Below are 23,628 nucleotides of genomic sequence, written 5' to 3' on the forward strand. Positions count from 1 at the left end.
CCTCTCGCTGCTGTGGCCTCTCTGGTTGCGGAGCACAGGCTCCAGACATGCAGGCTCAGCAGCCATGGCTCACGGGCCCAGCCACGCCGCGGCATGTGGGATCTTCCTGGACCGGGGCACGAACCCGCATCCCCTGCATCGGCAGGCGGACTCTCAACCACTGCGCCACCAGGGAAGCCCTGTTCTGGCAACTTTTGACCCACATTCCTTCATGGCAACGATGGAGCAACGGGCTGCAGGTGAGCTGTAGGTAGCTCCTTTAGACAGAACAGGAACTCTGTCCTCTTCACCGCAGTCACCACCACCCGCAGTGACTCCTTCCCACCTGCTTAACTGGCTTAGGATGGCTGCCTGGCCTCTCTGAGCTTTTGAGTTAAAGACCTTTGTAGGAGTCTCTTCTGTGGTCTAATCACCTTTAAATACTTTTCTCTCTAATCTACTCAGCACATCATAGGTGCCAATGACTAACTGTGACTGATGCCTAGAGATATTGCTGGAAACAGGCCTGCTCCAAACATCGGAGGGTCCTGGAGCAATACTGGTATTTAAAAGCAGTAAAGCGAGTTAGCAGGCTGTCAAATAAAATCCATTCTACCCTCCACCTGTGGCACATATATCTTTGTAAAAATAAATCGAGAATATCCTTTAAGCTTTCATAGAATTAAATCTGGCAATGTGCCAAAGATGGCTGATTTTTTTTTTTTTTTTTTTAAAGAATTATTTTTGCACATGTCTTGTGGTTCTTTGAATGAGATAGTGGGAGCAGTAAAATAAAGACCTACAGAATTTATTAATTGCTTTATATTTATCCCATAAAATTTATTTTCTGCTTTTATTTCAGCAAAACAAATACGTTGTTAAAACAAGATTTTCAAATAATTGTGGTCTATTCTCGGCCATGCCATCTTTGTGAGTTATTGTGGTTCTAGATAGTTTTTTATTAACTTTATTTCAGAGAAACTTTGTGTTCTTAAAGTAGTAACAAGTGGAATTGTCCAAAAAATGCTTAAAGCAATATTTCAACTTGGAAATAATCATGAACTTTACATGTACAAGCCATGAATTTACAGATCATGTTTAAACATTGTAATAGAATTGCATGTGGTAAAATATCACAGACAATATTATAAAATACTTTAATTTCATTATATAAATCTATTATACTTATTCCTTAATTTTTACCCTATCTTATAGCAATTTTAGATCCACACAGTAAACTAAGGAGTTGCTATCATGCATGTATGTCTTTAGATAGGGCAGGGTGTGTGTGTGTGTGTGTGTGTTAATCTACCAGAAAAGGGAAAATTTTGTATGGTTCAACCTGATACGTCTTTAAGTTATTTGAATTGTTTCATGTTGTAAAATGGTTCTCAGCTGCCAACACCTCACTAATTTGTGTCTCTTGAACTACGAGTAGGAAAGAAAAGAGGCGAAATGGGTGATCCACCTTAAACCAGACCCCACAATCTCCTAAATATCCCAACTTTGCCATCCTCCCTTAAAGAGGGTAGTAAGACTCTGGGACGGTGGTATTCTCCCTTATCAGGTAAGAATAAATTCACCTTGGTCTTATGAAAAGGCCGTTTTGATGATATTTTGGGGGGAGTCAGCATTTGGCAAAAGAAGAATGGCTGAACACTGATAACTGGTGAAGCTGAATATATAACAAACACATATGGTGTTTGTTATACTGGTCTCTCTACTTTTATGTGTGTTGGAAAAGTTAAAAAGAAAAATGCTTGCGTTAAAACCTAGCTGGTCTGCAGGCCAAGAAAAGGAACTGATGAGTGAGTAATGAGAGCTCAAGACAACGTGATACGTAAGGCAGAAAATAGAGCCCTGGTGGCAGCCCCCTGTGGCCCCATCACAGGGTCTCCCTCAATTTGAGGAGTGAGAACATGAAACTCCCAACCCCATTCTTGACAATGTACAGTGCAGCCAAGCATCCCTGCTCACTCCTGAGTGGTACAAGGCAGACCCCCGGCCAGCCTACTGTTCTCATGAGCGTGCTCTCTGTCTGTGGTGGTACTCACTCCAGAGCTTGGAGAGTGTGAGGTAAACCCTCTTCCACGGTGTTATTTCTTTTTATTTTTAAATTTTATTGAAGTATAGTTGATTTACAATGTTGTGTTAACTTCTTGTGTACAGCAAAGTGACTCAGTTATACATATATATATTGTTTTTCATGTTCCTTTCCATTATGGTTTATCCCACGATACTGAATATAGTTCCCTGTGCTATACAGTAGGACCTTGTTGTCTATGCATCCTATATATAATAGTTTGCCTCTGCTCATCCCAAACTCCCAACCCTTCTCTCCCCTGCCCCCGTCCCCCTTGGCAGCCACAGGTCTGTTCTCTATGTCTGCGAGTCTGTTTCTGTTTTGCAGTTATTTCTTACTATAGTAGGAAGAAGGTAGGTACATCAGTAAGGGGATTGTTAGCATGTGAAACAGCATAGGAGCCAGGCAGTTGGGAGAATCCCAGGGCCTGACTGGAAATCCAGATACCCCCACTGACTCTTAATATCTGCATGTGCTTTGCCACGTCTTTCCTCACTTCCTTTCATAACTCTCATAATCCTCAGTTTTCTCCTGAGCCTTCTTTATGACCTCAGCAGCCTCCAAGCAGTTCCCTTCCTCCACATCTACTCCCAGACCTTTGGTAATTATCATGGGGATGGGGTGCTGGGAGAGGGAGCTGTCCTCTTACTCCCTTCAGCTTCCTCCCGTAGAAACGACTCCAGGAAGCAACCTACATGCCCATCGACAGAAGAATGGATAAAGAAGATGGGGCACATGCGTACAATGGAATATTACTCAGCCATCAAAAAGGATGAAATTGGGCCATTTGCAGCAATATGGATGGACCTAGAGATTGTCATACTGAGTGAAGTAAGTAAGACAGAGAAAGACAAAGATATGATAGTGCTTGTATGTGGAATCTAAAAGAATGGTACAAATGAACTTATTTACAAAACGGAAATAGAGTCACAGATGTAGAAAACAAACTTATGATTACCATGGGGGACATTGGGGGAGGGATAAACTGGGAGACTGGGATTGACATGTACACACTACTGTATATAAAATAGATAACTAATAAGGACCTGCTGTAGAGCACAGGGAACTCTTCTCAATACTCTGTAATGACCTATATGGGAAAAGAATCTAAAAAAGAGTGGATATAGGTATATGTATAACTGATTCACTTTGCTGTACAGCAGAAACTAACACAACATTGTAAATCAACTCTACTCTAATAAAAATTTAAAAAAAAAAGAAGGCAAAAGGCCAAAAAGAAAAGAAAAACAGCTCCAGGAATGGTGGAGTTGTAGGCAGCCAGGCCCACCCACAGAAGCCAGTTTACCCATAATGTAGCAGCAGCTGGAGGAAAACACTATTGAAACAGTCCCATTCTGTTTCCAAAAATAGAGCCCAATTTTCTGAGTGGATCATTGAGGCTTCCTAGAAGTTAAGTAGCACCCACAAGTCAACATACCAAGTAGTAAGCCAAACAATGTTTAGTACTATTGTAGTACCATTAGTTCAGATTCTTATCCCCTGGCCAGTCCCTTACCACTTTCATTAAGTGATTTACTGTGTTGATGTGGTCATTGCCTAGATAGAGTTTTAACTTCAAAGTTTTTTTCCCTTTATCTATGCAGTTTTTTTTCTCTTTCTTTCTTTCTTCTCTATATCCCTTCCCTCTCTTGCTCTCACATTTCCCCTTTCCCCCTCCCTCCCTCCCTCTCCCTCCCTCTCCCTCCCTCTTTCCCTCCTTCCTCTCCATCTCTTTTTTTCTTTGTTTTCTTCCCTCCCTTCCAAAAGCAGGCCATGCAACCTTTTCACATTTCCCAAGAATGACAAAATTTTAAAGCTGGCCAAGTCACTAAAGACTGTCAAATCTAGCTGCTTCATAACTGAGGATACTGAGGTCTAGGAAAGTTTAGCCACTCACCACCCATGGCTGAGCGTATTCATGGTAGAACAGAGGCAGCTTTCAAGCCCCATAACTCTCCACCTGTACATTTTTTTGTATTATGCTGCTTTCTAGGCTTTTCAGCTTTCAGCATTTTAGTTATTAAATGAATAGTATCTCTAATGGGTGATAAGCCTTTTTTTTTTTTCCCTACGGTACGCGGGCCTCTCCCACTGCAGAGCACAGGCTCCGGATGTGCAGGCTCAGCGGCCATGGCTCACGGGCCCAGCCGCTCCGCGGCACGTGGGATCTTCCCAGACCCGGGCAGGAACCTGTGTCCCCTGCATCAGCAGGCGGACTCTCAACCACTGTGCCACCAGGGAAGCCCCAGTGATAAGCCTTTTAACATGTATATTTCTTTGTAAGTTGATTCTAGATATTCTATTTTTGCTCACTGGATTGACCATTTCTGGTCAGTTTTGTGGTAGTAATTCATGTCCTCTTGTTCCAGGATTTGATATTTACTGTTGTAGCTGAGAGGCACAGTATCACACATGAATTTTTAATGATTTCTTGAGGAACATTAAGAAGTTAGGTGGTTTCTGTGCAAAGTCCAGTCCAGTGACAACACACCCAGCAGTGATCTGAGTTGAATCCTGCACTGAGGTATTGATACCAAATATAGATACAGAGCAGCCCTGACTGCTCCAGGGCCCAAGGGAATGCATTCTCTCTGGATGTATGTAAACCACTTGCAAATGACAGGCAGCTTACAAGGTCCATGGAAGGTGGAGCTAAACCCTTGTCTCAAGGAGGTGATAAGGGCAAATTTTATTTTATAACAGTATGTCCTTAGTAATTACAAATAGTTGTAGAGTGAGACATTATGCTTTTGGAACTATAAATATCTGCTCTTTTTAGTATTAGCAAAGAGTTTTCCTGCCTAATCTTAGCAATGTATGACTTCTGAGTTATTTTTTTTCCAGTATGATTGGTGGCTGGTACATTTTATTAAGTTTCACTAGCCTACCTTTGTGAGCCCACTGGGGAAAGGGCTGGGAGAAGGAGAGAAAAGGTCTAAGAGACAAGGGAGGATATGACTAGAAGGGTTTCCTTTGTTGCTACCGAGCAAAAGAAAATTCAGAATTGCTTCATGTTTGGATTTGACCCAGCTTTTATCTAGCTAGCTAATACTGGCTTCGTTAGCAACATGCTCTAAGCTGGGAGTTCTTAATCTTTTTTTTCCCCTCTAAGCCATGCAGGATGCGTGATGGCTGGGGTATGGAATTTTCCCATCGTGTGCCAGGGTTATGAGCAGTTCCCAGTGGAAGAGCTGCAACAACTCCACCCCTTAATCTCCACCAAAGAATGCAGCTGGGAATGCGTGGGAGACAGAGTGATGCCGTTAGAGAAAAAAGCGTGGATCGGCTCTAATTTATTATTTAGAAATTCAATTATTCACAACTGTCAATATTTGACAAATGACTTGCAAGTTGCAACATGCCAGGGTGTTGAAACAACACTGGTGAGGACTGTTGCTTGAATTAGCTAAATTAAGTAGCCAGACATTTTGTTTCTTGGGAATATCAGAACTCTTGTCTGTCTTCTTAATTAATAATTATATCATACCCCATATCATATATATATGATATATCCCCCAAAATTATAGATTAATGGTCCATTGAAATGAGAAGTATAACTATGTACTGTCATGAGTCTAAGGATGAGGAAACCAACAATCAATGTAAATGTCTGTGGCAGATTAAAAATGGATACAAATTCTTTGATGCTCCTCTCATTAGGAGGTGGGTCTGTTATCCTGCCCTTGAAAGTGAGCTGACTCATATCTGCTTTGAGTGATAGAGTATGGCAGAAGTGATGTTATACCAGTCCAGGGGAAGCCTTTCAGTGGACTGGCACCTTCTACTTTGGTCTCTTGGAGGTCAGCCACCATGTAAAAAGATAGATGACCCTGAGACTACAGTGCTGTGGGAAGTTCAAGCCACATGGAGAGGCCCTTAACGAAGAGATGCCATGTGGAGACAGAGGCCGGGAACATAGATCTGTTGGCTATTGGAGTGAAGGAGCCAGCTTGGAACGTGGTCCTCCCATCCCACCTGCCCCATCTGACACCACATGGATCAGAACTGCCCAGCTGAACTCTTTTGGGATTTCTGACCCTCAAAATCATGAACAAAAATAAATTTTTTTAAAAGCCATTAAAACAATAGATAATCAGAACAACCTAGGTTGAGAATTTTAAAGAGATACAGAATATTGTGTTGTAAGCATTGGCATTTATATAAGGAGATTACCGGTGGAAATGGGAGCAGATTTATATGGACCAAAGCTCAGAGAACATGTGCAAAGAGGATGCTGTTGATACTGAAAAGCAGAGTAGTTAAATGGAACCGTGGGAGGAGAAGGAGCAACTTAGAAACTTCTCTTGGAAAGTGTAGGAGGAATTACGGGGAGAAAAATACACTTTCCCCTTCCTAGAACAAAGGAGGTTTCACTGAGTGGGCCCCAGGTAGCTGAGATGTGTTCTGCTTATGGGTACCCATGGAAGTGTGGGGCTGTCGTTCTTCAACGGGATGACTCATTAAATTGCTATCTGTGTCTGACTAGAGCTTCAGCTATACCACTTAAAAATTTTTTTTCTTTAATTTTATTTACTTTTAAAAATTTTTTAATTTTTTTAAACATCTTTATCGGAGTATAATTGCTTTACAACTAACAGCTATACCACTCTGCTGGGAGGACGAGGGTGCTGAAGAGGGTGGAACTGCCCCTCCTACCTTGAATCAGTTTACGACTTCAGGCTGCTACCTGGTAACCGTGGGGCCCCTACTCTGGTGTCTCTCTCACCCTAGTAGCACCCCAAATATTGGGCCCAAGCCCTTTTTCTCATTGCTTCTCTGCCCACCTACCCTACTCTGCCCATAAAGTAACATAACTTCAAATGTTCTAAGTTTTACTATATTAAATAATTACTTAATACATTTCTCCTGATTTATATAAATGAAAAAATTACAAATTGACTAAAAGTATATTTATTGTATGCTCTAGTTTTGGGGAGGGGTGTACCTACAGCATACTGATTCCATGACACTGGAAGAGAGAGCCAACATAACTTTTGCTAAAAATATATATTCTAAAAAGATGTGAAAGGTTGGATTTGATTGTATGCAATGTCAGACGAAACAACATAGAATTTCATAGGAATGTATGCAGAGCTGGGACTTGGGTTCCACACACCAGTTGCTCTCCTTTGGAAGGCGCAGGTGTGGATCTGGAGTAGCAGTTGACTCCAACCATCTGGGTCCATGGGGTGATGTAACCACCAGAACCACGCATGGTTATCTTGGGCCACATGCAAAGAGTATAATGTTAAAAGGAGGAGGTGCAAATCCCATTTCAGTCTTCACTGAACAAACCATGCCTGGAGTAAATAACATGTTCAGGGTAGTAGGTGCACTTTAAGAGGATATTTTCGCAGTTTATCCAGTTCTATACAACCCAGAAAGACGCTGAAGGGATTCTAAATCACACCATGTGAAAATGTACTGAAGGAATGGGGAAGATTTGGCCAGGAGACCAGAAGATGGAGTAGATTCATTTTTTAGGGGTGTTCATTCACGGTTGAAAGTATCAAGAGGCGAGGGAGGGATCAAGTGGAAAGAAAGTTTTTTCAAGAATTAGAGGAATCCAATAAAGGAGTTTGTGGAGTGTAAATTTCTTGTTCCTAAAGGTTTCAAGCAGCAGTTGGGGGATTGCCCTGGTACAAGTTTAGATATTAAAAAAGAATTAGACCAGCTAACTCCTGAGGTTCTTAAGAATCCCATCAATAGGAAGGATGTATTTGATCATCTGAAAATTAATTCAAGCTAAGGTGTTAATAATGAAATGTGTTTCTTCCCAAGAAAATTTTTGTTTTAATAAGGCGTTCTAAATCAATAATTCTACTACCATGCCCCCATCTTGTCCCATAGCAAACACTGGTGATTGATCGATCCCTTGTCTTTCTGGCTGGACTGGGACCACACCTCAGGAACAAGCAATGTTCTGGGCAACTGGTACCATCAGCTGTGTTGGCATAACAGCATGAAATCTGTTTGTTATTCCTGCAAAGCCAAGGAAGAAAGGTCTGAAACAGGAAAGCCTCATTATCTGAAGGTAACTTGTCTTGGAAAAAGCCCACTTAAGGTGAGTCACTTAAAACAGGAGCTAACATTTCAAAGTAAATAGAAAAAATAAGGGGTGAATAGAGCTTTATCTTGGGGAAAAAAAAAAACGGCGGAAGTGAATATTCACTCATTTCACAAGCGTTTACCGGGTAGCTACCATGGTAGACACCATTTTCAGCCCTGGGGGTACAGTAGTGAATAAGACCCACAAATCTTTGTCTTCAAAGAGCTCCCATTCTAGTGGGGGAGGCAATTATAACACAAATAGACGAACAGTTATTACATATCAGGTCCTATGAGGACAATAAGACAGAATAAAGTGATGGGAGCTGCTAATTTAGGGAGTGTGGTCAGGGACATTTTCCTCAAAGAAGCACATTTGAGCAGATCTGGGGGTGGTGTTCCCAGCAAAGGGAATAGCAAGTGCAAAGGGCCTAGGGAAGGATCAAGTTCACCTGTTGTAATAAGAGCAGGGAGGCCAATACGATTGGAGGGAAGTTCAGAGTTGTCTCAGGGCCAGGGTGCATAGGGCCTGGTAGGTCATGGTAAGTAGCAAATATGTTATAAAAATGTTCTTACTTTCCATTATGGATATAATTGTCATAACTAATTCTTAGAAACAATGAAAAATAAATTATGCCCATTGGAGGGGATTTATATATAATTTTTCTGCAAAAATTTTAATAGCTCAGAATGATCACCTTCACTTGACATTTGACATGTACTACATAATTATTAAAAGGTAACATTTACAAAATTAATTAAGGGCTTCATACATTTTTCCAAGAACCACTCTTAATCCTTTGATATTTAACTCATTCCCTTCGGTATTGACACGTCACCATCCTTGTCAATTTTTTATTCTTGTTATTGCCAAAACCTCGTTTATCACTGGTCTTGAATGTGATTCAAACCAGTCTCCACCATCACTTCCACTGACTTCATGGAATCCTGAATCTTTTACACAAATTAAAACTTTGATTAGCAATCCATTTACATATCTGCATTTTGTTGTCAGATGAATCAGAGAGAGATTGTCACACAGAGGTGGACTTGCTGTACACTAGCATTCATTGGAGGGTGGGGGGATGTTTGAATGGAAACCAATATCATAACCAGTCCTCCACTGGTTTATATTTTTGGTATCTCAGCTTTGCCTCGCTGGACATCTTTGAATCTTCGGGAGCTCTGAGAGGTCGATCCCTCAGATGATGAGGCCTCTTTGGTTGCCACATCAGGTACTGGGGCTGGAGAGGGAAAGGACAAGAGGACAGAGAATTAGGGAGAGTTTCCTTAACGGAACATTACCTTTTCAGGCAAGAGTTCTCTCTTTGCACAGGGAAGCCTGCTCACTCCCAAGGGTGCGGGCAGGAAGCTCCGAGGCGCTGTGTGCCTACCAGTGGAGCAGGCCTGTGCTGACTTCCTGGCTTTGTTAGGGTGCTGGCTGCTTGCCGCAGGAGCCTGCAGAAGGTGATTTCTCAGAATGGAATGTTCTTCCAGGGATGTGTGGGTATTTTACATCAAAGAAATGTAAAGTGAGCACAGAGCCAGTCTGGATGGAGCTCATTTCATTTTTAAGAGCAGTCCATCTGCATTTAGGAAAGTTTTCATTTTTATTGTTCTTAAAAAAAAAAAAACCAAACCCTATATAAACACTGTGCCATTATGAGAAATAGAAAATATCATCTTTTAAACCTACTACCCAAGCACAGCAGTTTGTTCATCCTGTTCTAAACTTTGTTTATATATTCTTATTTATTGTAATAATAATAAAAATTGATGACAACATTTATGGACTTTTTCCTGTCATTTTCAGTTACGTCATTTAGTCTCCATTAAAATCCGTGAGATAGGTCATTATTACCTCCAGTTTTTACAGTTGAGAAAACTGAGGCATGGAGTGGTTGTCCAAGTTCAAACTACTAGTAACTGGTGGGTCTTGAACCCTGGCAACTCTAGACATTTCTTTCTTGACCACTATATTATTGCTTTATATTTTGCGTACAGCCAAGTCCATACATTAGAATTAATTTATCTTCAATTATAATAAAGACTATTAAGTCTGAAATTCAGATGTTGATTTTAAGAGTACTGATAGAAAAAGTAAAACATTGAAACTTTTAACATTTAAGTGAATTAACCATATTAAATCTAGCATCTTTATTCCCCCCTTATTCTACTTATATTGTATAAAATAGGGTTGTGCATAAAATATATACTATATATTATATGTGTATACATACATTCATAATTACTATAAAAACATCATGATAGGGACAGTGTCTGGCTTGTTCATAGCTGTGGAATAGTGACAACCGTGTGGCATCATTTGTTCAATTAATAATTATACCAGTTAATCTGTTTTGCATTTTTTTTTCCCTGATACACTCTGGAACTTTTTCCTCAAAATTCCCAGTTCAACATGATGTTAATAGATAACATTGAACAAGAAACTGGTCTTCATTGAGTTTGAGAAATGTTGGTTGAAAAACAAAATACTGCCTAATATGCATTGTGAAGTTATAATATACATCCTTTCAAAAACTTATTTCTGATCATGTAACTCTCTTTTTTTCTTTTCTTTTCTTAGACCATCTGGGAGACTAGAATTCCACTGAGGACACTTTGGGAAACACTGATCTACAACTTACTTGTAGAACTCCAGGACTGTGGGTTTTCTGCTTCTCTTTTTAAACTCATCTTGAACTACTATTTAGTCAATTAGTGTCTCCAAAATAACCGGATGTTGTATGATTATTCACCAGTATTTTCCTATTCCAAGTTGAATAATACAAAATATCAGAACAACACAAAGCCCCAGACACTATAAAGATAAACTTTAAACCTGATTTAAAATGAAAACAAATAATGTTAGAAGAATTGGTTAAAAATAAGAATTAAAATGGTTGAGTATTTTACATGCTGCGAAAAACAAGTATTTTTTTTTCTGGGACATTTTTGTGTCTGTTTTAACCATAATCAACTATATCAAAAAATGGTTTCATTGAATGAGAATACTACCTAAAAGCTAATTTTAGTCCATACTATTCATGGAGCCGCTGAAAATCTTTATTTCTTATCCGTGGACATTATTGAATACCTGCACTTATTTTATACAGTTGTTATTTCACGTTATTTTTGAAGGGCCCACATTACTTCATACACTTGTCCAAGTCCTGTTTCAAAGTTGAGAGCATTATATTTTTCCATTCCAAATAGATCACTAGGAATACTTAAATGAGAAAAGTATGATCTTTCTCTGCATTAGAACATTTGGAATCAGCACCATAGACAATGAGTAAAAGAGGTTTCTGAAAACTGGCAACCTTTGAATTTTTAGAGCCAAGAATGCTGAATATAAACTTACCTTTTTTGGTCTCAATAAAACAGAAAGAATAAACCTCGTTTTGTGATTTTTAAATAATGTGTACACATACATGGTGTACATAGAAGAGGCCATGTCTGACACTCCTGAACATAACTCGTATGAGGCAGTAGGTGGCTTAGGAATGTATTCACACTATATATTAAATCATTTAAGGGCTGAATACTTCTAAAGTTATTTCAGTCCATAGAGTTCAAATCTGAGACCATATAGACATACCTCATTTTATTGTACTTCCCTTTATTGCTCTTTGCAGACACTGCATTTTTTTGTTTTGTTTTGTTTTGTATTTTTGCGGTACGCGGGTCTCTTACTGTTGTGGCCTCTCCCGTTGCGGAGCACAGGCTCTGGACGCGCAGGCTCAGGGGCCATGGCTCACGGGCCCAGCCGCTCTGCGATATGTGGGATCTTCCCGGAGCGGGGCACGAACCTGTGTCCCCTGCATCAGCAGGCAGACTCTCAACCACTGCGCCACCAGGGAAGCCCAGACACTGTGTTTTTTTTTAACAAATTGAAGGTTTGTGGCAACCCTGTGTCAAGTAAGTCTTTTGGCACCATTTTTCCAACAGTATTTGTTCATCTTGTGACTCTGTCACATTTTGATAGTTCTCGCAATATATCAGACTTTTTCATTATTATTATATTTGTTATGGTGATCCGTGATTAGTGCTCTTTGATGTTACTATTGTAATTGTTTTGGGGCACCACGAATTGCACCCATAGGAGATGATGAACTTAATTGATAAATGTTCTGTGTGTTCTGACTGCTCCACCAATTGGCCATTCCCTGTCTCTCTCCCTTTCCTTGGGTCTCCCTATTCCCTGAGACACAACAGCATTGAAATTAGTCCAGCTAATAACTCTACAATTGCCTCCAAGTGTTCAAGTGAAAGGAAGAATTGCACATCTCTCACTAGCATCAAAAGCTAGAAATGATTAAACTTAGTGAGGAGGACATGTGAAAGCTATAGGCCTCTTGTGCCAAACAGCCAAGCTGTGAATTCAAAGGCGATGTTCCTGTAGGAAATTAAAACACAGCATCCATTCTTCAGCCCATGAATCGAGGAGTACTTTAGACTTTCAAGCCTTGTTGGCTAAGAAATAGATCTTGTAAGGCTGTAGCTGCCCTAGGTTGTGATTCCTCTGATGGATCTGGGTGAAGTAAATTGAAAACCTTCTGGAAAGGATTCACCATTCTAGATGTCATTAAGAACATTGGTGATTCATGGGAAGAGGTCAAAATACCAACATTAACAGCAGGTTGGATGAAGTTGATTCCGACCTTCACGGATGACTTTGAGGGGTTCAAGACTTCAGGTGGTGAGTCAGTAACTGAAAATATGGTGGAAATAGCAAGGGAACTAGAATTAGAAGTGAGCCTGAAGATGTGACTGAACTGCTGCAATCTCATGATAAACCTTTAACGAAAGAGTTGCTTCTTATGGTTAATAAAGACAGTGGTTTCTTGAGATGTAATCTATTCCTGGTGAAGATGCTGTGAAGATTATTGAAATGGCAGCAAAAGATTTAGAATACTACACACACTTGGTTGAGAAAACAGTGGCAGGGTTTGAGAGGACTGACTCCAATTTGAAGTTCTGTTGTGGGGAAAATGCTATCAAACAGCATTGCATGCTCCAGAGAAATCATTCGTGAATGGAAGCTTAAATTGACGTGGCAGACTTCCTTGTCTTATTTTAAGAAATGACCACAGCCTCCCACCCTTCAGCAACCACCACCCTGACCAGTCAGCAGCCATCAACATCGGGGCAAGACCCTTCCCCCGCCAGCAAAAAGATTACAACCTGCCAAAAGCTCAGGTGATGGTTAGCATTTTTTAGGAATGAAGTATTTTTAAATTAAGTTATGTACATTGTTTTTTCAGACATAATGCTATTGCACATTTAGTAGACTACAGTATAGTTTAAACATAACTTTTTTTTTTGGTGGTATGCGGGTCTGTCACTGTTGTGGCCTCTTCCGTTGCGGAGCGCAGGCTCCGGACGCGCAGGCTCAGTGGCCATGGCTCATGGGCCCAGCCACTCTGCGGCATGTGGGATCTTCCCGGACCGGGGCACGAACCCGTGTCCCCTGCATCGGCAGGCAGACTGTCAACCACTGCGCCACCAGGGAAGCCCCTAAACATAACTTTTATACATACTGGGAAACCGAAAAATTCGTGTGACGAGCTTTATTGCAACATTTGCTTTATTGTGGTGGTCTGGAAGCAAACCTGCGATATTTCCAGGGAATTCCTGTGTTAGGCTTTTATTCAGCTACTTTTAAAAATATTTAGAGAGAGGAAAGGAAAATTGCAAAGGACCTTAAGGAAACCTGTTGGTCTTTGAAAACTCTATTTTGATTTTTCAAAGTATAACTTTGAAAGTTAAAGATATGACTCTGATACAAATATAGGGACATATCAGAGATCTGTTAACTTTAATAAGGGGATCCATAAGAGGGGATCTATGAGATGATGATTAATGAGGGGATCTATAAGATGATGATGCTCTTGGTTCCAAGAGCGTTTTGAGGATCTGAACATTTGCAGGCATTTAGAAAGAATGTTAGTATAAGATTGTTAGGTTAGATGCAAGATTGGTTAAAGCTGCACAACGCAATAAAACCATCAATGCTGAGGTTATCTTTTCCTCTGGACGGATTGGACAAAATGTACCATGTTAACGCGTAACTCCACCGTGTCAGGAATCTAACTTAAGAGTGAATAGCATGTCAAACACATCCTTTTTTTTTTTTAGAGAATTAAGCAGTCCTTGGGTGGACCTGTGAAAAATGTCTCGTGACACTGAAAGGTCTCACTCTTTCCCCTTAGTACCAAGTTTTGAGTAATTTTTCTGATAACCTGAAAATGAAATTTTGAAATTTTTTGCTATCGTTTAACTCACCGTCTGATATAATTTTGACTAAAAACCATCTCAGCTGCTCCTGGGAGTGGACAAATTAAAAGAAGGGAATGGGGGAATCTTCTTAATTCGAAATTCAAAATAAGCATCTTTCCCAGGTGACTGTTCACTCCATATCAAGGTCAACGGGCAGGAGAAATTAACGATGGAAAGAGTGCAGGACAAACATCTCCAGGGTAACGAAGCAAGTAGGGGCTAACAGCCTTCCCCTCCCCCAGCAAGGCTGCCTTTATTTAAAGGCGGTAGCGTGGGTGCATTTGCTCTCTCATCTTTTGTAAAGGTGGTTGGGAGTGGAGCTCGGGCGGGCTGCTCTTGCAGAGGAAACCCCATCTCGCTCACGGTCCCCCCACCCAGTCACCAGCTAATGCCTGGAACAAATTCTTCACCCGCCCTGCGTGGGCTCATTCACAGCTCTGCAGTCCGGGGCTGGGCGCTTCCTCTTCGGGACTGAAATAACAGAGTGCAGACAGATCTGGTGTGATGCAGCTAGCCCTCTTTCAGAGGCTTTTCTTTTTCCTGGGCAATAAACACACACCCACACATCCACACCCCCAAAACAGCAGCTGTGTTTCCCTCCCCCTTCTCGTTCCCTTCCAGCTTTTTCTGAACGGTTTCTGAATCTCTGCGAGCCTCCATCCCTAGAGGGAGGTAGCTCTGTAAAACTGGTAGGAGACGTCTGGAAGAAAGCAAGTCGCCCGCGGATTTCAGCACCTAGGCAGAAACAGTCAGGCTTTCCCGGGGGTGGCGGGCACCGGGAGGCCCGGATTAAACTCGGCGCCCGGCTGACGAGATTGGGGTCGCGCGGTCACGCTCCAGGTGCTCCTCGAGGGGGTCCCGGGGTCCCGGCCCCGTCGCCGCGCCCCGCCCAGCTCTGTCCCCGCAGCCTCGCGGGCTGCCGGGCTTTGTGGTTCGCCCGTGCGGCCGGGCCCCTGCTGGGGGTGTCGTTACGAGCATGTGCAGACAGCAGCGCAAGGTAGAGCGAGTGTGCCGGGGAGCCCTGAGACTTGCCTTGCAATGCCATGTTTGTGTATGTGCTCTAACTCCCGGAGAGCAATCAGGGAGACGGCTCCCCGGCCGGACTTGGCTGATGTTTTCTTGTTTCTGTTTCAGCCTTCAGGATAATTCCTTCAGCAGCACCGCTGTAACAGAGTAAGTGATTTTTGTCACTAAAATAAGATTTGCATGCCTTTCTCAGGAAGCAACTATCGGGAAGGTATTCTCTACCGTTTCCAGCCGCTCTGGGTACTAGACGCATTGTCTCCTGTAATCTGGGGTTGTGAAGCCCGCGAGATGTGGGGACTGATGGGGCCCAGAAATCTTTACAGGTTGAAATCAGTGTTTTAGCAACTACGGGAGAGCGATTAAAACAAACTGATGGCCTGCGGGAGCTCAGTGCTCCAAAATACGTGTTCTTGGAGTTCAGATTAAAAAAAAAAATAAATCTCTTTGACATGTCAATAGGAAAGCTTTGTTGTATTTTGCCAACGCTGGTGTCTGTTTTCATGGAGCATGCTGTGTACATTTACGGCAAATAGGAGATGGATGTGAAATGAGTTGGATTCCAGCATGTGATAATTAGGCTAAACGTAGTCTCACCCTCTGCTGTGTACAGACTTTTAAGACACAGTAGAGTAAACTTTTCTTGCATGCCCTTTGTCAATTTTGTCTTCTGCCCTCAGAGATCTGGCTATAGGAGGAATGCGTTATCTAGTCTCATGGTTAAAGCTTTCGATTGGGACGACTAACACCGTTCAAACATGGAATGAAGGAGTGAATATTTTACTCAAGGCCAGCATGCATGGTATTTTTTTATTAGATATTTATAGTTTGTGGTTTTAATTCTTGTCATTCCTTCCTTAATATGTTTTTCTAATACTATGTTATATGTATATGTTAAAAATTAACAGGTAGTATATTATGCTAATACTATATGTAACTGATATATAATTTATATATATCCATATATGTATGAAATGTCTATACTTTATTTAGGAGTCTTTCTCTAGGCTAACTCATTATGTTTACTTCCGGGACCTTATGATAGAAGTCACTCTAAACATTTTTTTCAGGATAAAGGGGGTATAAGGTTGTATACTCAACTACATTTAAAAACGCTGCATCAAAAAAAGTTTGATACAGAAGTCCCGGTAACTTGGGAGTTATTTGCTAAAGTTCCCTAAAAGGCAAATAAATTATGTGAGTTTCAAGTCACTGTCACAATGACTTGGTGATGGAGGGCTGCAGGGCTTCCCAGGCCCTCTTGTTTTTCACATTCCTTTGTTTCTCTGTTTGGATATGCTGCTCTCTCAGTGTTGAGCTTTGGGCTCACTTAAGTTTAGTTACTTTTTTTTAAAAAAAAGGCCCAGGGTTGATTTTAGAAGATCCAATGTAGAATACTCATTGGGACCTGCTGTGTCCCCTTAATGAGATTGCTTGGTAATGGTGCTACAGCTTTGCTTTTCTAAAAGCCTAAGAGTGGGGAGAGATGCAGGCCAAAGCATGCAGGCCAAAGATGAGGCTGTGACTCCCTGGTTCAGGTGCACAGGTATTGCTTTCCTCCGTGTGCTGTGCTTACAGCACCAGATGCTTCCTGGGCCTGATTCTCAGGACCCCTGTGTGGCTGAATCCTCAAAGTCAGCCGTAGGCATAGCAGCTTCAAAATGGAGTCACTTAATTCTAGATTTCACATGGACAGTTTTTTAAAAAATGGTTTTATAGTTAAATGCTGGGGAAAGTCTGGTACCTTGTCTTTGGACACTCCCCAAGGAGTTCTGATTGCATAAGGTCCTGTTGTGTTCACAGAAGTGACAGTGATTTATTTTAAAAGGCACTGAGTGACAATGGGAATGCCATCTGGCTAATCTAAAAATCTGAGGAGAACATTTGAAGCATACCAAATCTTCATAGGTGTAACAGTACAGGCGAGGGTCATTTAAAGCTAGTCATCATCTAATATAGTATTTTCTCCTCCCCTCAGTAATATGAACCATTTTCCGTGGTTCTCTGGGCATGACCCTAAAGTCAGCAGGACCAGGATGCACTACACTGAGACAAAGAAGTAGCATGTCATCAGTAAATGTTCACGTCTGGTCTCGGCATGCACAGAGGAGGCACTTGCCTCTCTTATATGTTTTAGATACGAGAAAACGTCCCCTTTCTCCTATCCCCACCTCACTCCTACTTCCTCCTACCTACACGTACTTATCTTTTTTAGTGCCTGAAATTCTATCTAGAGATGATTTTGTTTTTGGATGAAGAACTCTGGTGGTGACCCTTATTAAAATGGAAATTAAAAAGTCTGTGCCCCTGGGAGGTGGATTCAAATTGTCGTTAATACTTTAATATAAATTATGTTAGCAGCTAGTCTAACCTAAGAGGGTTCTGCTTTGCCAGCTCGGGGTCTTATAAGAGTCAAGGCGAAGGGGAATTGGGAGGGACTCAAGGATGTATTTTATGCTTTTCTCAGTTTCTCCCATGCCTGGCCCTGTCTGTGCAGCTCTGGACCAGTTCAGTTTCTTTTGCTACCCACATTCTTCTGAGATCAGAATGGCCTTGGCCTTGGCCTTCTCTTCTGTATCTGCAGCGCCCTTTCATCTGTTATTTTTCCATGGTCATTTCCTCTGTTGCCCTGGCTAACCCATTATTTGAAATGAAGCCTGCCCAGCAATGAATTCTGCAACAAATTAGTTATCATGCAAAGCAGTGATTCTCAAAACCAACTGATTATCAATATCAACTGGGGAAGGGAATGGGGGCTTGTGAAAAATCCAGCTTCCCAGGCTTTATTCCCAAGTGGGAACCTAGAAATGGGTGATTATGTTGGAGTCAGCCCACTTGCTGGTCTGGGTTTTTAAACCTTTAGGTCAGTGTTGAACTGTTCAGAAGCATACTAGTTATGTGGGGAGAGGGCAGAAAAACTCGCATTCCTGGGCTCCACCCCCAGAGAGTTGATCTAGTGGGGCTGGGGGTGGAGATGAGGCTGGAACTTGCTATTTTTTTCCCCATTTTTAAAATTAATTTATTTTTAAAAAATGAAGTATAGTTGATTTACAGTGTTGTGTTAATTTCTGCTGTACAGCAAAGCGAGTCAGTTATATATATATATATACACACACACATACACATTCTTTTTTATATTCTTTTCCATTATGGTTTATCCCAGGATATTGCATATAGTGGAACCTGTATTTTAATCAGACACACTTTGAGAAATCCCACAGGATTGCAGGCTATACCCCTGCAACTTTGCCTTCAAGGGGCATGGTACTGCAGGGAATAGAAGTCCCCTTCCGGGTACAACTACATTTTATCTAATCACCAGACTGAGATCTCTCTTCTTATTTACCTCGAGACAAAAAAGAGAACCTCTCATGGGTACTTCTTACTCCACCATTATCCTCAGAAACAAGTCTTTCTCTCTCTTGTGAACCCCTGGGAACGTAGACTGAAGAGACTGTTCAGTGGGCTTAGTGTGGTGGAGCAGAAGTGACACAGGCATCACTGCTTTACACCTCGGGATCCTGGGAAATTCCTCAGCCCCTGTGTGAAGGTAATTCCTACCTCACACCATTGTCAGGCTTAATTGAGATCATATGAAAGAGAAGGTGAACTATAAAGTACCATCTAACTTTTTCTTGTTTGTGGTTGATAGAGGAAGCAAAAGTCCAAATAGAAGAGTTACGACCCTGAGCATTTCACAAAGAAATGATGGCGAGGACAAATTATCCATGTATTGTCTGGGCAACAACAAGTTAGGAGCTCTGGGAACTTAGAATCTAGTTGATGAGAACCTCAAAGGAAGTCAGTTAATAGAGGTGTCTTCACATTTTTACTGTGAACAACAATAAACACATTTTATGTTGCACTCCAGCACAAATGTATAGATATGGTTTATTTAAACAAGTTTCATGAAATAACACCTAACCCTCACTATACTGACATTTTCTATTCTGTTTCTCTACCAATAGTAACAACAAAATGCTGAGCTACTGTCTAATTTCAGGACCTCCTAATAGGTCACAGTTTATAGTTTGAAAAAGTTTGTACTAGAAGATGCCTGGTTTTGATAATTTACAAAGAACATCATTAAAGCGTTGGTCTTTAAATTCTTTTATTGGAATAACATGTAGGAAGAGAATCTCATGCCCAAGAGCAGTTGGACACTTGATCTGAGTTGATTTTTTTTCCAGGAGTAGGAATATTTGGATATGGGTTCCCAGTGTGGAATCCAGTTTTATAATTGGGCCAGTATTGTGCATTTGTGGGGGCCTCCTGGGCGAGGAATCAGTAGAACAATCAGAAAGATGTTAATTGAGTAGAGCTTGATGGTCTTCATCAAAGCAAATGGAAATTGAACTAAAAGAGCTTGCATATGTGTGCCACGGAAGCCATAAGGAGATCTATTTCATCGCTATGTCTGCAAGCTAGGAATTGTGTTTTCTTGAGTGATGACTGGAGTTGTTCAGTAGTCCTTAAAATCGGATCAGCTAATGAGGTCTGGCTTCATATTTCAGAAAGCATCTGCAACTTTGTATGTTCTGGTACCGATTTCTTATTTTTAACTAATTGTACTTTGGGAAGAAAAATTAATAAATCAAATGAGGGGGAGAAAAAATAGTTCTTGCCAAATTCCCAAACAATAGGTATTGTTGAGCTCTAAGGTTGAAACTCTGTTTGAACCCTAGTTCTTTGGAAGCAACAATTCTAGATTTCTGTTCTTCATTGGCTTTTCTACTTAGCTAGGTTGTTTTTATTGGGAAACATTTTTATTCATTATACAGCTCCGATGATCTATTATAGTAACTGCCTCTAATGGAGGAGAACAAGACAACGTTTAGGAATTTAATTGTTGTTTTCCATGAGATGGACAAAGTGGGTTATTGAGAGTCAAAAAAAAAAATGGGAAAGCAAGGAAATTGAGTTCATTTTGTTAAGGAGAGCATTTTGTTAAGTCGATGCATTTTTTTTTCCCCAGCTGCCAGCAGGTAAAGAGGGTTAGAGTCTGTTAGGTTAGAGCCTTTGTTTAATTCATTACAAAACCATAATTTAAAAGGGATAGTAAGGGAAGAGGACTGAAACTTTCATCCATTTGTTTTGTGGGTAAATTATACACCACTGCTGGTAAGGAATATTTTAAATTTTTAAAAGGTTTCATGTAGTATAAATACTGTATTATGGTTATATCTATGTATGTAGATATTTATTTACTTATGTCTACTCATTACATTGGGACTCTGTCAGAGCAGGGTCTCGGTCTTTCTCAACTTTCTGTCCTTTAGCAGTAGTGCTACTCAAAGTGTTGTTCTTGTCTGAGACAAGAACAGTACAGAAATAGGGAGTATGCCTTTAATAACTTTTATAGGAATTTGATATTCCTGCGACCTTTTTACCAAATTATCTCTCCACAGTGGATTGGAAATAGAAAACCAGCTGGTCAATCGGGAATCCCCAAAAGTTTGAGAAGCACAGCTCCAGTGCCTAAGGCAGTACTTGGAAGGCAGTGAGTGCTCAATAAATGCTTGTTCCATTATTCCAGGGAACAGACTTGCTGAGGGGCCTGAGTTAATGATTTGATTCAAGCATTTATTGAGTGTCTACTCTGGGGTAACATTGTAGGCACTGTGGCAGTGTATCTAGAAAAAGAAATGATGGTTATTTCTTTTCATGGAATTAACAACTAATTTAAAAGATCTCAGAGGTACAAAGGAATTACATAACAGTGCTAGGCAAGATCTAGTTGGTTACTAAAACCTCAGAATGAAGAGGAAACCATTCTGTACTAAGGTTAAAATGGGAACATGGCACGTGGGTGAACGTGGCGAGGAAAGTTTACAGAGCTTGTGAGGCTGGAGCAGTGAAGGCTGAGTAGGAGTTGAAGATGGAAAAAAGCATTCCAGGCTGGAGTGGTGTGGGGTGAGGCGGAGTGGGAAGGGCTGAGAATAGGAACGAAGGCTCCCTCATACACCAGAGTGAGAGAATGGTCCTCCTCCAGAGGCACTTAGGCAGCGTGGAACACTGGAGAGTTTTCAATATGGAAGAGCCAAGAATTTTTCACAAGGTTATTTCAGAAATTTTGTGAAAAGGAAGGATGTCAAGAAAGTCTGGAGGCCAATGGAGTGAGCCAAAGGGCAGCTGGTGTGGTTTGGGACTGCCTTGAGGCAGAAGAAGTGCCAAGAGGCATGTAGCGGAGTCTCTTTTGAGCCAACAGCAATCCACCAGTGTTGGTGTCAGATGTTCCCTCAAGTGCTGTGAACACTTAGGTTCTTGCTAAGATCTTGTTTGCTTAGGTGATGCAGAGTAGTGGACGAAAAAAGAGTGTTACCTCTGGTTCTAAGCATTTAAGCTCACATGATATGACAACATCGGTGTCATTACCTGGTAGACGTTGGGGAATTGACGCTGAGTGAGAGTCAATGAGTGAGAGTGGTAAAGATTGTTCCATTTTTTAGTTTCCTGTGCTAATCGTCAGATAATTTTAGACTGTTGCTGCTTCTGCTGCTGCAGACAGTTGGATCTGATGTGCTTTTACCTCCTCTCTCCAGGTGTGACGAAGACACGGTCTCTGTGCATGAAGATCAGACTGACTGCTCTAGTCTCAGGTAGGACTCACCATTGCTTGGTTCTTAATTATGAAGGACAGAAACCATCTGGGTCTGGTATCTCAAGTCTCTTCTTTGAATTCTAATACTTTGTTCTCACGTTCTATTTCTTCTAATAGATTATCAGCTGTTGAAGGAAGTTTTGTCTTGTCCACTTTTGTATACCCCCCTTAGCACTCAGGACGGTACGTTTTCTATGGAGAATGCTCAGTAAATGCCTATTGAATTCAGCATTGATTAGCACATCTGTTCCCATCATAGACCTTAAGGAAGAGCTTTTAGATTTATTCACCAAACGTGGCATTGAGTGTCTGGATCTTGGTCATCACCGGGTTCATGATATGATGGCAGAACCTTCATGTTAACCATTTCTTCTACATTTGCTTCACTCAAGCACTTTCACATGCATTTTATTATTTAATCTAAACAACTGAAAGGAAGCTGATGTTTCCCTCCTCATCCTAGATGGAGAAACTGAGGCTCAGAGGGATTATAGCTCATCCAAGATAACACAGCCGCTATGAGGCAGCATCTGGACACTGGTCTGTGTGACACTTGTTGGATAACAGACATTTGTTGAAGGCCTTTGTTTCATACATTTTTGTGTGCCAGAAACCAGTGGAGATACGGGATGGAGAAATTCAAACCAATCCGTGCTCCCAGGAATTCAGTTCACTGGAGGAGACAGGCCAGAATATAGATGATGATGCTACAGTGCATTAAGTGCTGTTTTACTAGCGGGAAACAGAGGATTCACTTAGAATGACCAGATAGCCCAGTGAGGTTTCTGGGATGGATTCCTGAAGAAAACTCCACATGTCACATGACTCTTTTTTTGGTGGAATATAAGGCCGAAAAACCAAGCAGAGGGAGCAAATTAACTGGTAAGCCAACAGAGGGCAGAGAAAATAATTCAACTTGAAGGTATAGCAAGCAGTTCAGGATGGCAGGAACCCTGAGAGCTGAGGATGCCAGGAGTGGTAAGAAATAAAGTTCCAGAGATAAACAAAGACCTGATTACAAAGGGTTTATATACCCTGCTAAGGAGTTTGGAATTTATCCTGGAGGTATTGGGAAGACTAAAAATAACCTTCAGTTTTTTCTTTGCAAATACCCACTCGCCCAAGGCCCCAAGTGAGAGTAGCCCCCCATTTATTGGATTGTGGTCTTGAGCCAACTTTCTTTGGTAGGCATTTCACAGAGACCGTACTGCCTCTGTCACGTAGAGATGCCGGCATCTTATGGATGAGGGTCACAGAGGTGAGGTGGTGTGGCTCTGGCTGCATTTCTAACAAGTAGGAGGATATTTTGGACTCTTGTTCTTTTCAGAACACCGTGGTCGTTCTCAGTTATGACTGATTCCAGTAAGCGGTGACATAAATTATGTTACCTATATTCTGTTTTGGGGATTCTGAGGAACCAGTAATAGGTTGGAAATGTATTTCTAAAGATGACATTTCTATTTAGGTTTTATATTTGTGTAATGAGATACAGATGCTTTTTGCCCCGTTTTTCAAGTCAAGGATGACATTTATAGCTTTTGGACACCTTGAAAATATGATATGTAAAACAAAATTCAGGTATTATTTTAGGAAGGAGTCTATCAAAAGCGTC

General features: G+C 41.2%; 1 protein-coding gene across 3 annotated transcripts in view; it reads left to right on the top strand.

Annotated features, from left to right (window-relative positions):
- The first annotated feature begins 15,441 nt into the window (after positions 1-15,441).
- FAM13C (family with sequence similarity 13 member C) overlaps positions 15,442-23,628 on the top strand; it is a 134,718-nt gene continuing 126,531 nt past the window's right edge. For 2 of the 3 annotated variants that reach the window (XM_065894986.1, XM_065894984.1), the window contains exons 1-2: positions 15,504-15,565; positions 21,958-22,014. In XM_065894986.1, coding sequence (XP_065751058.1) covers positions 15,504-15,565; positions 21,958-22,014 — 119 coding nt within the window. Of the gene's footprint in view, positions 15,566-21,957; positions 22,015-23,628 lie in introns of all 3 variants that reach the window. The other variant, XM_065894983.1, reaches the window with a different exon arrangement.

This window comes from Phocoena phocoena, chromosome 16 (assembly GCF_963924675.1).
Source record: "Phocoena phocoena chromosome 16, mPhoPho1.1, whole genome shotgun sequence".
Classification (NCBI taxonomy): Eukaryota; Metazoa; Chordata; class Mammalia; order Artiodactyla; family Phocoenidae; genus Phocoena; species Phocoena phocoena.